This window comes from Mustela putorius, unplaced genomic scaffold (genome assembly GCF_011764305.1).
Source record: "Mustela putorius furo isolate JIRA1106 unplaced genomic scaffold, ASM1176430v1.1 tig00000056_pilon_pilon_pilon, whole genome shotgun sequence".
NCBI classification, from domain to species: domain Eukaryota; kingdom Metazoa; phylum Chordata; class Mammalia; order Carnivora; family Mustelidae; genus Mustela; species Mustela putorius.
In genome coordinates this window covers 6,509,712-6,524,585 of record NW_025421263.1, presented here as the reverse complement: position 1 = coordinate 6,524,585, position 14,874 = coordinate 6,509,712, and the positions used below count along the sequence as shown (strand labels likewise).

General features: G+C 42.8%; 1 protein-coding gene across 2 annotated transcripts in view; it reads left to right on the top strand.

The window, feature by feature from the left end:
* Positions 1-750: 750 nt before the first annotated feature.
* The window catches only part of PDGFC (platelet derived growth factor C), a 206,971-nt gene continuing 192,847 nt past the window's right edge, over positions 751-14,874 (top strand). Inside the window, exon 1 of one of the 2 annotated variants that reach the window (XM_004772042.3) lies at positions 751-1,804. In XM_004772042.3, the coding sequence (XP_004772099.1) occupies positions 1,687-1,804 (118 nt within the window). In that variant the 5' untranslated portion in view covers positions 751-1,686. The remainder of the gene's footprint in view (positions 1,805-14,874) is intronic. The other variant, XM_013045618.2, reaches the window with a different exon arrangement.

Here is a 14,874-nt window from a genome sequence, read left to right as displayed (position 1 = left end):
TATGCAGTCCAACTTGTATGCAACTTTCGCGGGGACAGAGCCTTTTGTGCTTTCACTGCTACCGCCCTAGCTCCTAGAACAGTGCCTGACACAGTAGGCATTCAACAAATAGTGTTTGCTAAATGAATGAATGATGCTGTTAAAACGCTGGCTGTTTGTCTTGACTTTTTGTTTTATCCATCCTGCTTCAGAGAGCTGGAAACTGAAGGGAAATCTTTGAAATCCAACTTCCCTTGTTCCTTCGGTCCAGAAACTCTGGCCAAGCCTTTGGGAATGGGGATCTCCTCAGAAATTAATGACGAGTCACGTCCACGGAAGGCGGGGGAAGAGGGAGAGTTGCAGGAAGTTCTCCACTCAGTTTTGCGTTTGCAGTCCCCTTCGCCACCCATCTTGCTCTTTATTTGGGACTAGGGGCATCCTGGGGCGTGGGGGGGGGGCGGTGAGGGAGGAAACCGGGGTCGCTCTGGCTGCATTCCTAGCCTGGCCATTTGGGTCCCGTCTGCGGGCGAGCCCCGCAGCACCCCCTGTCTGTGCCAGCACCTGTTGGACCGCCAGTTGGCGGCCGGAGTCGGCGCGAGCAGACGCGGCCCGGGGCTGCCCCTCCCGGAGGCGCCGACCCTCGCCTGCCCCTGCGGCCGCCCGCGGCAGAGCGGCTCAGCCTCCCCCGCTCGCCCCCCGCGCGCTCCGCCAGGGCTCTGCCCACGGCCCCCTCCTCCCGCCGGCTGGGGGGAAGGTAGACGAGGGGAGGGGACAAGCCGAAGCCTTGGGCCGCCGGCCTTCCCTTTCCACCCGGTGCCGAGACGCCGCGCGGAGCCCCGAGGTTTGCCCGGAGCCCAAGGCGTGGGGGGAGGGGACGGGGAGCGACCGGAGCCCCGAGGTGACCCCGAGCTGCCGAATTTCCCTTGGCCTCGAGGAGCGGAGGACGCACTCAAACAAGGTGAACTTTGGTCGCGGAGAACTCCAGGTGCCGGGATCCGCGCCGCGGCGGTCGGGACCAGGCGCAGGCTGCGCGCCGGGCTGGGGAGCGGGAGCCCCGCGGCCTCCCTCCGCCCGCGCCCGGGGCGGCCTCGGCCCGGAGACCCCCGGCCTCGCTCCGGCTCCGCGGCCCCCGGGACCAGCCGCAGCAACCTACCCTTGTTTCTTCCCCCTCCCCCTTCGGGGGTGGGGGTGGGGCGGGGGAGAGGGGCGCCCGGAGAGCGCATCTATTGGCAGCTTTGTTATTGATCAGAAACTGCTCGCCGCCAACTTGGCTTCGAGGCTGGCTTCGCGCGACCCTTGAGTGTTCGCCTCTGTCCTGTCCCCCGAACTGACAGGTGCTCCCAGCAACTTGCTGGTGACTTCTCGCCGCTCCCCCGGCTCCCCCGCGTCCCCACCCCCTCTTTCCTCCCTCGTCTTCACCCCCACCCCCACCACTTCGGCACAGCTCAGGATTTGTTTAAACCTTGGGAAACTGGTTCAGGTCCAGGTTTTGCTTTGATCCTTTTCAAAAACTGGAGACACAGAAGAGGGCTCTAGGAAAAAGTTTTGGATGGGATTATGTGGAAACTACCCTGCGATTCTCTGCTGCCAGAGCAGGCTCGGCGCTTCCACCCCACTGCAGCCTTCCCCTGGCGGTGGTGAAAGAGACTCAGGAGTCGCTGCTTCCAAAGTGCCCGCCGTGAGTGAGTTCTCGCCCCAGTCAGCCAAATGCTCCTCTTCGGGCTTCTCCTGCTGACATCTGCCCTGGCCGGCCAGAGACACAGGACTCAGGCTGAGTCCAACCTGAGTAGTAAATTCCAGTACTCCAGCAACAAGGAACAGAACGGTGAGTCTTTTGCCTCATTCTCCTTCTTCTCGTTTCTCGCTGTGTGTGTTACCTTGGCATTGTGCGTTGGTGTGTGATGTACACCACCCTGCGAGGGTATGATCGTCTCTCTGTCCATGCAAATGCGCGCTGAGTTCATTGGCATGGACTTTAGGAGGTTACGTGCAGTTTGCAACCTCGGGAGCTGCCACAAAGCTGTAACAGGGCAACGTGAGTGCCACTGCTGGCTCAGTTAAAGAGGACATTCTGGGAGCGATTGTGAACGTCAGTTCAAACGCACATTGCAGAACTTTTCCTTGCCAGAGTTATAAGTTCAGGAACTGCCTCGAAAAATGAATCCAGAATGAATGAGTCTTGGCACGTTTGACTTTACTCCGATTTTCTTTTGGGGGGTGGGTGTGTTTGAGGAAATGTACCAGCCACATTAATTGAAGCACTCAGAGTGGAAAGGCATCAATTAATCAGTAAGTAGATAGAAATAGAGAGGTCAAGAGGCCGTGTGGACGTTTTTAGGGGGAGTTAAAAAATGTATTTCTCTCGCGCTCTATTTTTTTTTTTTTAAATGTGCCTTTGTACTCTGAAGCCCTTACCTTTCTGGTGTGTGTTTTTATATGTGTTGGTGAATGACTGCTATTTTGTGTGTGCTGGAAACGACTTAATCCTGCATAGGAAATGAGAATTACTTTCAGCTTTCAAGTGTACCTGAAATGTTTAGAAAACTCTCAGATGCAAGTTCCCTTGGGCTGGGATTGCACAGAGCTGGAGAAAGACTCCTTTCATAAAGCCAGGGCAGCTTCAGGGTGTGTAATTTGCTTAGCCTCTGAACCCCATATGATTTACATCATTCAATTTCTAAACTCTTTTTCTCTTGATCTACCATTATGAAGTCATTTTCGAGAATACTTTGTAAATAGAAATTTTATACTGCACATGAAACCACAATGTTAATGTAGGCTGTCTAAAATTAGAATATTAAATACCCTGTTTACAAGTGGTGGCTCTTAACATTATTTGAAAAGAAATGTACATGTTTTTACTGCTTTGAAGGCCATCTATTTAGAGTACAGGAATGCTGTCACTTTATTAACAGGGGGAAATGAACCCAAGCAGCATACCTAGAAAATCAGAATGGTGTGTGCTCTTTTTAAGTCACAGCAAACTTTTTCTTTATGTATTGGGGTGTTTACAAGCTTCGACTTTGAATTTAAGCTCTCTGAAGTGTTCATCCTTAAGAAAGCACAGAAAGTTTTAAAGAATAAAGATAGATTGGGGATTCCTGGGACACTTGTAGACATTATTTGTATGTGTGTTGTATGTGCAGCAAATGCACATTATCACATTTATCAACCAATATTAATGTAGTTACTTCTTACAGCTTGCTAATGTGATGGCACATGGCACCTGCAAGACGCTTGAGCTGCTGATCAAAGGGCAGCCTAGGGATCTATCTCTAATCACAGGAGCTGCAGAGGACTGGGGGAAAGTGATCAAAGGAGCCCCAGCACCAGCTGTACCCTGGCAGGAAACAGATCAGACTAACCTTTGTTCTTTTTCATGTAAAATAAATGTCCAGTTCAAAATACTGCTTCTTACTAAACAAGCTTCTCCGGAATGACATCGCACAATATTCCTGGCTTCTGTCTTCTATATTTTATAGTTCCTGTGCCATTATCATTTCTCCCTCTGTGATGTTTTATCAAACTTGTCCTGGCATCTGTCACCTCCTGAATCCCTTCGCTACTTGTTCCTCTGATTGTCATTCTTCCTTGTGACCCACCTACCGGTCGGTCATCACTTTGTAATGGGCCCCAGAGCTCTCATGTGGTCATTGGCCAATTTACTGAGCAGGTTCACACCCTCTGGAGAGGTGAGTTCATTAAGCCAGGCCACACACATTCTGTTACCATCAGAGGTTGGGCCATTTCCATTCCTAAGTTGCATGATGCTAAAAATAGCCTGGCTGTTTCCTAATCTGTGGGTAGAGGATTGAGCTATGTTTAGCTCTTGGGAGGGTTGGCAGCAGGAAGTAACTAGAGGTAGGGAACTACTCACCTTGTAGTTTTTAGCCTCAGGAAAAGTGGGATTTTCCGGCACTAGGGGGCAATATAGAGCTATTTTCCCCGCACATGCTCAGGTTGATTTTATGCTTCAGGGTTCCAAGCTTTGAGGATAACAACAGGTAGTTGCCAAAGAAGATCCCCCTGAAATGTGAACAAATTTGCTGGAACTTCCTTTTCTTCGTCTTCTTTGGGGGGAGAGTTCAAATTTTCATTCCCTTAGGTGGGATTTTTTTGCCCTCATAGTGAGTTATGATGGATTTTTGATTGCCCTCTTCCTATTCTCAATTTTGATGATTGCCCAATTCTGGAAGTATAAACCCTCCTGGAGATGCCACATAGAAATGTCATTGGCCCAGTGTGTGCATTGCATCATTTTATGAAAGGTCTTCTGAGTTCCAAATATCCAAATTGATCTATTTATTGTGACTATAGGAACTCATTTGTGCTTTCAGAGACCTCTCCCCAGTAACACTGTCTTTTCCCTGGAATTCTAAATTCTCAGGTGTTGATGCAATCAGATCCTTAGGACTGCCTCATCTCAATATTAACTTGGTGCCCCAAGAGGTGTTATAAATAAATGGAAGTTGATTGCTATAGCCAATGCTAGATATTTGGATTTAGGTTGGATCATGTGAAGGTGCTTCAGAATTCATTTTGGAGAATTCGTGTCATTTACCCTGTTGTCATTTGTTACCTGGTTTTTGACCTAATAATGTATTGCAATTCTTGCTACTTTGCTGTGAGAATAGCTTTGTCCTCCAATGTTATAAGTTACCTTTGTGTCCTTAATTCTTACCCTGACTTCTAACCCTGAAATCTAACATGTAAAGCAAGGGTCTCCCAATGTATCTTAAAGGAGATAAAAAGATAAGAACGTTGACTTAAATGGGGTTTCTGGCCTATAATTCCTGTATGACCATTGGAAAAATGACTTATACCTGTGTGCACTCACTTAGGGGAGAATGCTGGGTATGGAACCAGTAAGTTCTGAGATGGTTCTTCTATGTTGTAGGGGAAGGAATCATATACATCAAAAAACAAAGAGTAACAAAGCTTTCCTTATCAATTAAATATAGCCCAAATAGACAACCAATCACAAAGTTTTTGGAGGAAGGCCTCATCCACTTGATGTCATTGGTGAGTGATTTTAATTTACCCATGGAGCTGAAATGTGCTTCTGGTTCTCATTTTCTTTAACCATTTTTGAGGGCAGATTTAGAATAGGTCTCTATTGGTTAGGGTTATTAGGGTTATGCTTATGAACATCATTTATTGTATGTGCTCTTTTCCTCAAGAACTTTCGTGGCCCATGGTTCTCTAGGAATGACTTTCTGAATATATGTATCTTGTGTTTGTAACTTCCCTCTCTCTTTCTTTTTTTTTCTTTTCATGCCTGCTAGTTCCTCCTCCTTTTGCCCTGTGCCTGTATCTAACAAAGCTGTGTCTACTCTCCCTACCCTTTCTAGGGGATAGCTTCAAAGCTCTATTTCACTGAAAATGGATAATCACAATCCTTAGAATGGTGTGCAAGAGTAAATAGGCTCTGACCCAGTGCTGAAGGGACTTCCTGCGTGTTAGTCTGTAAGTTGTAGTGCATGACCTTTGTGACATTTATTTTTGTTGTTTAGAGGCTTTTTTTTTTTTTTTAAGAACTTCCTCCTTGTTCTCTGCTCTGTTTGAGACTGTTGAGGAAGTTCAAGAAGTAAAGTGCCATTATGTAATGATGAATATTGTTTTTCACAATTGGTGACAAAAATTGCCCCATTCTAAATTTTGGTAACATTCCCTTTCTACTAGTTGTCTTTTGCAGTTTATCTGATGTATTTTATATTTACCTCCAAAAGGTGTTTAGGGACTTGTATATTGTTTGTTAAATAGTTTGAAATAGAGACCACAGTCTGACACTAAAAGTTCCCCAGTGGTGGTCTTTTGTAGAGCTCCTTCTTGGACACCAAAATCTTAGCTTTGTCTATTCTTATTTCATCTTCCCTGGCACTTATTTTTTTATAGATCTTCTTTATATTCTCTTCTACTTCATGTTTTTTTCAATCTTTATAGTGCTAAAATTCCGTTTTATCTACAACCTGCACACTTTTTGTAGAAACAGAATTCTAATCATAATGTGATGTGTGTTGAGTACATAAAAATTGAATCAATTCATTCATAATGTTCATACTCCCCCCTAAAATGTTTCCAAAACTGCTAAAATGTTCTCTATAGATTTCTGTTTGTGTTTACCAAAATGGTCATAAAAATCCCTTTATTTACTTCATCTAATTTTGATGTTTCTGATTATTTTATTTGTAAATACCATATGTAGCCAGAATATCTCTATACAATGCTGTATAATTTCTATATTACTCATTTATTAAACAACAGTTTCCTATGTTATTTTTCACTACCCCTGTCTCCAACTGCGTTTTTTGTTTGTTTGTTTTGTTTTTGTTTTTGTTTTTGTGTTTTGAATCTCTCCTGTTTCCTAATGACACCTCTGGTGGTTGATTTTTAGTTGATATGCTCCAGTACTACCAAACAGATTGTTAAAATATTGAAATATTTCTAATGGGTTGGGAAGGAGCCAGTGCTATCCTTTTAGGACAAATTAACTGTCTATGAATCAGAACCACGAGGTTAATATTTGACATAGCTCAGAACCTTTAGAATACCACCGCAACCCTGCTGGCCTCCTTCCTGATTGATCACTGTGCCTGCCATATTGATTGTTAGCCATTTTCACACTCTTTGGTACTGACCATTTCAGTCATATTGGAGATCCAACTCTTCTCTCTTCTCTTCCGTGCTGGGCAGCTGAGGCTTGAAGGACCTGGAGTAAGGAAAGGATGTGACCTTTTTAAAAAACGTCCTTTTTGCAGCTTCTTGTGTTCTACCTCATCAAGGGTTGGGGCGTGGGGAGTGAGATGAAGCAGGGGGACATGACACACATGGTATGGGATTGTAACCTCACTTGGTGGTGGTGGTTTCCGTTGACAACCCTGATCAGGTGCTTGTGCCTGAGTAGCCTCTTCCTGTCTTCTAAATTAAATGGATCATCTTCTCCGTGGAGTCTTGTTCTGCCCACTTAATCTGAATTAGCCAGCCCTCACGATCACATCAAGGTGTTAATTAAATGCGTAGTACTTATTATCACTTTTTGATATTCTTCTTGGTATTGATCAATTGAGTACTTGTAAACCAACCCCCCCACCACTCCCAGAGTATGTAAGCTCCATGAGAGTATGGACTTTGACCGAGTTGCTCTTTGTGGGAGCTTTAGCACCTGGAATGGGATAACATGTAGTATGTTGCTCCATAATATTTTGTTGGATGGTTCTGGATGTAATGCCTTATTAGAGTAAGTCTCTGGTGTTGACTCTAATAGTAGGCCATCTATGAAGGTGTCTTTTTGATCTTGGAACTTCCACATTATTTTACATTTTTCACAAGATAAACTTGTTTCTTTATTGGTTGTGATGCCAGTCAAAGTACTACCTTACCATCTCGGTTAATATATCATGTTACCAGGTGAGCATGTGGGTAGGTTTCCTAGAACTGGTGCTAGTTACTTTCTTGAAAGTGCCATTTCTGTGCATACCTCTGTATTTCCCAAAGATGGGGTGCTGTGTGATGTGGGCCAAGGATCTGAAGAATGGTGAATTCGGCATGGCTGAGAGGCCTCTGAAAGAAGTGTGCTTTCCTTCTTCTGCTTGTGGCTCACAGATGCACAGGCTAGACCTGAGCAATAAATATGGTGCACGGAATGTTAGGACTGGACAGCTCCTGAGAGCCTGTCCTCACAGATGTGTGAAGGGAGACCTGAAGAGCTCAGTGACTTTGTCTAGGCCACTGCTGAGTGCAACAGTATTAAACTGCTAGTGTGGTGATGTATTTTTCTTTACATAAAGTATCAACCGGGCAAATGGAATTCTAGTTTTAACATTCTGATGCTTTGTATGAAAACCATTCTTTATTATTTTAGAGGGTTGCATGCTTTGTTGGTTGTAAAGGAAGACGGGACACCCTTGATCCTGAAACACAGCTTACAAGAATATTAAGGAAAACTTTAATCTTGATATAATCACATTCATTAAATACAGGAGATAATCTGGCTAACGTATATTGTTTCTATTGGAGTAGAAACCTGATAATTTGGGAAATAACTTGAGAAACTACCTTCAGAATTGTTACTACTGCATATCCAGACTTAATTTTAAGCAGATGTACTAGGTCCATAGATGGATGATGTTCATTCCAATATTTTGGTTTATCAGCTAATGATGATGAAGAGGATGGTTGACGTTGGGATGCTTGGTTCCACAAGACAGGTTTTTTTAAAAAAAAAACAATAATTTTAAACATTTCATTTAGCAGGATGTCTCACTGGTAAAAGTACCATAGGAATGAATAAATGAGCATGGCTTAGTGGGCTCTCAAAGCACGACCTATTATTCTTTGAATGGATTTAATGAGTGATTTTAATTTTTATTTACATTTTAATATATACAACATTCTTTTCAGAGGTTCATGTTTCTCTCAAAATTCAAGAACATCAGGAAGTAAATTAATAGCTGGGGACTTGAATGGCTTGCCTATGACCTAAATTTTATTTGTGAAGTTCCTAAATCTGAGAACAAAAGGAGCTAAAAATTTTAAAGAGGAGTTATACTAAGTAGCTTATCATTAAAGTTAGTTTATTAAGAATGATATTTTTTTGGTAGCATCAGCTCATTTTGCCTTTTACCTCATGAAAATACATGCTACATTGAGCTTAGCGAGTTCTGTCACCTGACTTCACATTAGATGTCATAGGCCATCTTCAAGCAGTTATTTCCAGTCCCCTGGTGACTGAGCAGTGTCTTTGCTGGACATTCGACTTTGTCTAGGGCAAGCCATCTCTACCAGGCTGGCCTCACTAATTTTGCCTTCTTGTCAAACTATGATTTATTTATTTATTTATTTGTACTTAGCTTTTATCTTATCGGCTAGTAGTTGAGCCATTTTTCAATCAAATGAGGTGTGTTTAGGGCTGTTGCAGGGAGTGGAGGATGGAGGGTTTGTCTTTCTGAGGGAAACCAACATCACCAAACAGCATGAGGCACATCGGTGATAAGTGCGAGGATATAGATTTGTAGTGCTGCTGAGTGTCCTGATAAGACAGCAGTTAGAGCTCTCAGGAGAGACACAGGAAGAGCAGTATTTGGGTGCATTCTTTGTGGGTGGGTAGATGGGTCTATGGATCTCTCTGTGAATCTCTGGTTTTGTGTGCATCCTGTGAGCACGTATTAGTTGGCACATGTGTGCTCAGTGTTTACAGACAATATGTAGCTTATCTTTATAACCTCCCCATGAATTATGAGGAAAAACACCAAGGCTTCATAAGCTAAGTAGCTTAGCCAAGGTCTCATAGCTGGTAAATGTTTGGACCTGGGTCTGACTCCAAGCCAGGACTCAGAGTCACATGCTTCTTCCTTGGTGAGTTACATGGTCTAATGTTTTATTAGAACATTGCTTTTATTCAGCATATATTTATAAGCATCTGCTCTTGGCTGAGTTCTGCACTAGGTGCTGGGTACACAAAGAATAAGAGACAGTTCTGCCCTTGAGAAGCTCTGTCCAAGAACGAGGACAGATCCTTCTTTTTTCTCGCAGTCTAGTAATGCCATGCTCAAAGTGCTGTGGGATCATGGGATGCTTTATTTCACTTCAAAATTCCTCTGTTGATTCGCTAAGTGGTAGATGCCACCTGGAAGTGAAGTGCAAGTAGGAAAGTTCCCACAGGGCAGGTGACATATTTGAAGTGGGTCTGGGAGAGGAAAAGAGACCATTCTACTAGACCATTCTACTAGACCATTCTACTACAGCCTGCACAAAAGAATACAGGCAGGGAAAGGCATATCCCATGGGAGACAAAAAGAGTCTGGTGCTGAATGTGAGTAGAGGGAAGAAAGTAGTGGAAAGGTGTCTTGGTTGTGTATGTGCAAGGACCCTGACGCCGTTCGCAGCGTGCTTTGTGCAGTTTGCACGTAACACACAGGATAAAAGAGAAGGTTGTCTCTCTGTTTCAGAGCTAGTGAAAACCCTTCATTTTCAGTTACTTTCGAAGCAGACGTGGTAGCAGTTCTGCTTTGGGGTGTGTAGCTGACTGCTTATTGTTACAGTTTTGTCCCAGTCATTAGGCGTGTTTGGCCGTTCTGAATTGGCGAGAAGGGCAGCCTGTACAGCCTCAGTTACACTCACATAAGCTAAGCCTGTGTCCACACTACTCTCTATTGCCTCCTTTATGTAAACAAAGGGCTGTTTTCACACTTCATTCACAAAATGGATGGCCTGTGGAATGAGCCTGGGTGAGGGATCAGGAGATTGTGGTAAAAGGAAAGCAGCTTCCAGCACACTGAATTAGTGTAATGAAGCTATTCCGTTGCAGGAGGCAAAGAAAACAGCCTTAACACTTTGAAGGGAAAGGCTTTCAAGTCTTGTGGAAAATGAATTCCTATGAGGTTCCTCTACATTGAGTAATTGCATCATTTCTCTAGTGAGGCTCATTCTGGGGGTCCCTGGTAGACAGCACTACAAATATTTTGTGTTTTTTATAAGGACCTGAAAAGAATGAGTTTTCTTGGTGGATGTGCTTTCTGGATGCCATGCCACTTTTTTGGAGCTATGCTTTTTGCATTCTAGGAAAGCCTTGTTGGTGAGGGGACACTATTTTAGGCTTTTCAACATTTGCAAGATGAAGATAGGCTTCCGTGTTTTAATATGCCCAGCTGGCCATTGCACCTGCCTTTTGAGTCACTACAGAGATCAGAAACCATTAACAACAGAAGCTGGACTTATGTGGTACTTATCTCATGTTGTTTCTGGCAGTTATTTTTGCTGGGTATTTATAAGGACATCTGTCTTTTAAAGAGTCCTATTACTTACCCCCCCCCCTTCTTTTTTTTCCACTAAGGAATAAATCACAGCTTGTTTTCCATACTGCCACACACATTCATAGGCTGAGGTGATTAGAAATGCAAATTAAGAGTCATTAAAACATTATAATTTCTTTTCCTGTGGCATCAGGCGATATTTAACATCAGTGTACTAAGAAGGAACATTTGCTTAAAATGTGATTAAGATGTGAGCAGATGAGAAGAAAGAAATATTCAGTTTCTTACTGGAAATTTCTAACTGGATTTGGGAATAAGAGGAACCTGCAGTATTCCTTTCTGATTTATCCTCCTTTAAATCGGAGACAGAACAAGTAGGGTGCACACAGTTTAAGAACACAGGAAAACACAGTAGCTTCTGACATTTTCAAATTGCTCTATGGAAATATATACTAAAGTCTACTTCTTACCAGAGTGTGATGTACCATCGAATTACCCAAAGGACAGATCAAATTCAGCTGTATTCGTTGTAGTGATTCTTGGGTATGTAAACACTATGAAAACAAGAGAAAAAAAATCAGACAATGTAAGTATGACAGGCATTGATCTGCACACCCAGAGGTAGAGATAGGGTGGGCCGGATGCAGATCTCCTCTACTGGAACTATGTTTATGTTGTAGGTAATAAAAGGTACTGGCTTCCTGTTAAAGAAGTAGCAATGTCTCTGTAAGTATGCATTTTGTTCCTTACGTCACTTTTATTTATAAACAAAAGTACACTCTATTTCTTGAGTCTACATGAAAATGAATCGCCTCTACGAAAGGAGAGACCAACCCTCAGAGTGTTCTTAAAGTTTCAGATGCAGTTTTATGTGTATTGGAGTTATATATAAAGGCTCAACTGTATCTTTACTTTGTGTTACTAACTGCAGTCAAAACTGTTTGGCTGTTTCTGGAAAAATCAACAGTCTAACAATAGCAGGTGTTTCCCAGGTCAAAACCTGGCTCATCTATTCAGAGATATTGACAGAGTCTAGCTACCTAACTGATAAATGCTAAACCTTGTGACAGTAGTTTTAATCAGTTTTCCTGTGAATGTTAGCAGGCTTGAGATTTGTAAGCAAGAAGAATGTGAAATTAGCAATCAAATGATCTCTATGTTTATTTTTTAGAAGAACTTTCCTTTGTGGAATTTATCTTTAATCTGTGCTGATAACTTTTAATAGGCATCAGTTGGATACCCCATTAAACTAACTGCTTTAAAATGGTTTCCCTTTAGAACTAACGTTTGCATCCTAGGAAATCAATTGGAGTGTATGGATTTCACATTTCCCTTGCAATCTTCCTTTACAAGCATTTCTGAATGACCGACCTACCATAGCAAAACACTCAGAGGTGCAAATCTTCTGGAAGAAGTGCAAATGCCACAGTTTTACTTGGAAAAATGGAAGAAAAAAAAAAGACTTATTTAATATATCTGCCAAGCATTTAAAACTGCAGAAAGCACAGGAAATACTTTTGGTATATAGGAATGTGTGGTGTTTCCACACTACAAACATTGTTTTGAAAATTTCCCCGGTAGTGGTGAATTATATGAGACCACGTCCATCTAAGGAGAGCTTGTTTAACTGGCTTGTGGTTCTTGGGCTCACTCAAACACTCTTAAACAAAATAAAGGGAATGGATGTAATAACTTCTTTATGGAAAGGCCATAAAAAGGTACAGGGCCATGTAAACAAATTGGGTCATTTACTAGATGTTTTAAGTGATAGATTTGCAATCCCCATTCAGGGGTGTGTATTGGGTTTTATAGGACTGTGACCATATTCTACTCTAAAAATGGAAATGCGTGCTTATCTTTTGTTTATTTGTTTTAATTTAGTGCATGGAAACCCATTATTGCCATATTATACTGTACTTTGAAAACACAAGATTTTGAGCGCTTGTGTTTGTAAAGTTTGTTCAGGTTTGGAAAATGATTAGAGACCCATGAGTGAAAAGTCGAATTGACCTGTTTTTTTGGTAGCACTGGGTTCCGTTCAAGGAAAATAAGAAGATTGAAATTGAAATTTTCCTTCTGGGCTCAGACATGTCTAAACTAATTATAAAATAATTGTTCTGGCTTACAAGAGTAGACTCATAACTACGACTATGTAAAGTAGAAATTCAACAACAGTTATGATTTACAGTGACTGTAACTCTGCCAATCTTGTAATAAAACCGCTATTATAACCAACCTACTGTGACATTCATTTGTCTTGAGACGTTGGTTAAAAAAAAAAAGTCCTTTCCCAAGTTGTCTCGCTTCAGAGAAACATTTTATTACATCAGGATATTGATTCACCTTCTCTGAAATGGGTATGAGGGTTGTGCCAGAACAGTCCCACGAAGGGAGGGCGTGGGTGGGAATGGAAGTATGCGTGGTGCCCTGCATTGTGGTGGTGACCAGTGGCAGTGGCAGTTGAAGTGAGGAAAGGAAACCGAATAATTTCTATGTTGATTCCATAACATTTATGCATTCTGTCACTTCTCTCGGTCAGGGTTGGCTCACTTGGCCTTAAAGGAAGTAGATTGTGTAAGAAACCTCAGTAAAACTCAATGAGCCTTTCTCAGTTTTGAAAACCGATGGAATATAGCACCCTGGCAACTTTGAAGCTTTACTGCTGGAAGTTTGGCAGCGGAAATAACTGCTCCGGCTTCACGAGCCTTAAAAAACAAGGGACAATGGTGGATATTATAGTTTCTTTGTAATTTGTGACTTGCTATTCCTTTTTTTTTTTTTTTTAATGAGTAGCTTAGGGCTAGATGGCCTTAAGTCTACGAAAAACCTAAATTCTATCTTTCAATTGGATTCTGTGAAACCTTAAAAACAATAATTCACATCTTTTTGCCTTAGTTACCCATTCACCCCTTTTATCTAGCACACAGTTCTGGGTGGTTATATGCTACCTAAAGAAAAACTCATCGCACGGAGGTGTCTACCACAGAGTGACGCGAGTACCTGGCTGGCACCGTGAGGCATGGTGGGGGAATGGGACGCTGAATTGGACTCCCATCACTGCCTTTAAGTAGTTTATAGTGGGGAGAGAAGACATGGAGCGGGCTGGAATACAGAATGAAATACAGTGCTTGGTGGGAATCGAGGGAAAAGCAAAATCATTTACTGCATAGATATTAGAAAACACTTAGGAAGATTGTCAGGGTGGACTTCCGCTTTGAGCAAAAAGTGCCTGGAAAGATGAGTGTCCTGTGTTGCTTGCAGAATGGAGGGTCCGGTGGAGTGGACTGTAGGAGGAGGGAGCCTGCTGTGAGTAGGAACTAGGAAGGGAGTCTGGGAAACCCATGCAGTCAGTCCAGTGTGATTTGTTCTGACCGAGACTTTAGAAATAGATTCAGTGGGCAGGTGACTAGAAGTAAGTGACACGAAAGGAGGGTCACTGATGTACCGCTGAGGCTTGACTAGGAGAGCGATTCTGCCCAGTTCAGTGTAGACGCCATTGTCGGTGCTCCCACCCCAAGATGCGGGCAGCCACATTATAGATGAAATCTGAGTCCTCGTGGAGTAAAGCAGGTAGAGACAGAGTGAAGGTTGCTGAAAAGTGAATAATTCAGTTTGAAGGAAAAGGAAATCCCACATATTTGGCCCAGAGCCATGAAGGGGAGGCAGGCATAAAGGGAGGGAGAAACAAGAGAGAGAAATGACAGAAAACAGTGGGGGGTGAGGAGGAAGAAGAACCTTAAGGCAGATGGAGGACCGTGCCAAGGAAGGAGAGAGAAAAGTCAAAGAAATTGGCCTACAGGGTAAAAGACAGCAAAGTTTCAAGACAACGGGCATCAATGAGTAAACAGCTTCTGATTTTTTCAATGTTGACCAAAAACAAGAGTAAGAACAACAAACCCCTTCTTTCTAATGCGGGGTATGGACATGGGAGGAAGAATGGTGATGGGCTTCAGTGAAGAAGTGAGATGTAAAGTTTTTAAGGCTCTGGGGTAACTTAGTTATGAGAGAAGCAGGTAATGAAGAGACTTCAGAATGGAGAGAAAGAAAGAGGAAAGAAGCAGGTTTGTTTACTTGTTTGTTAGGTTCAAGAAAGATCCAGAGGAGCTGAAAATGTTCAGTGTGTAACAAGAGAGAAGACTTCTGG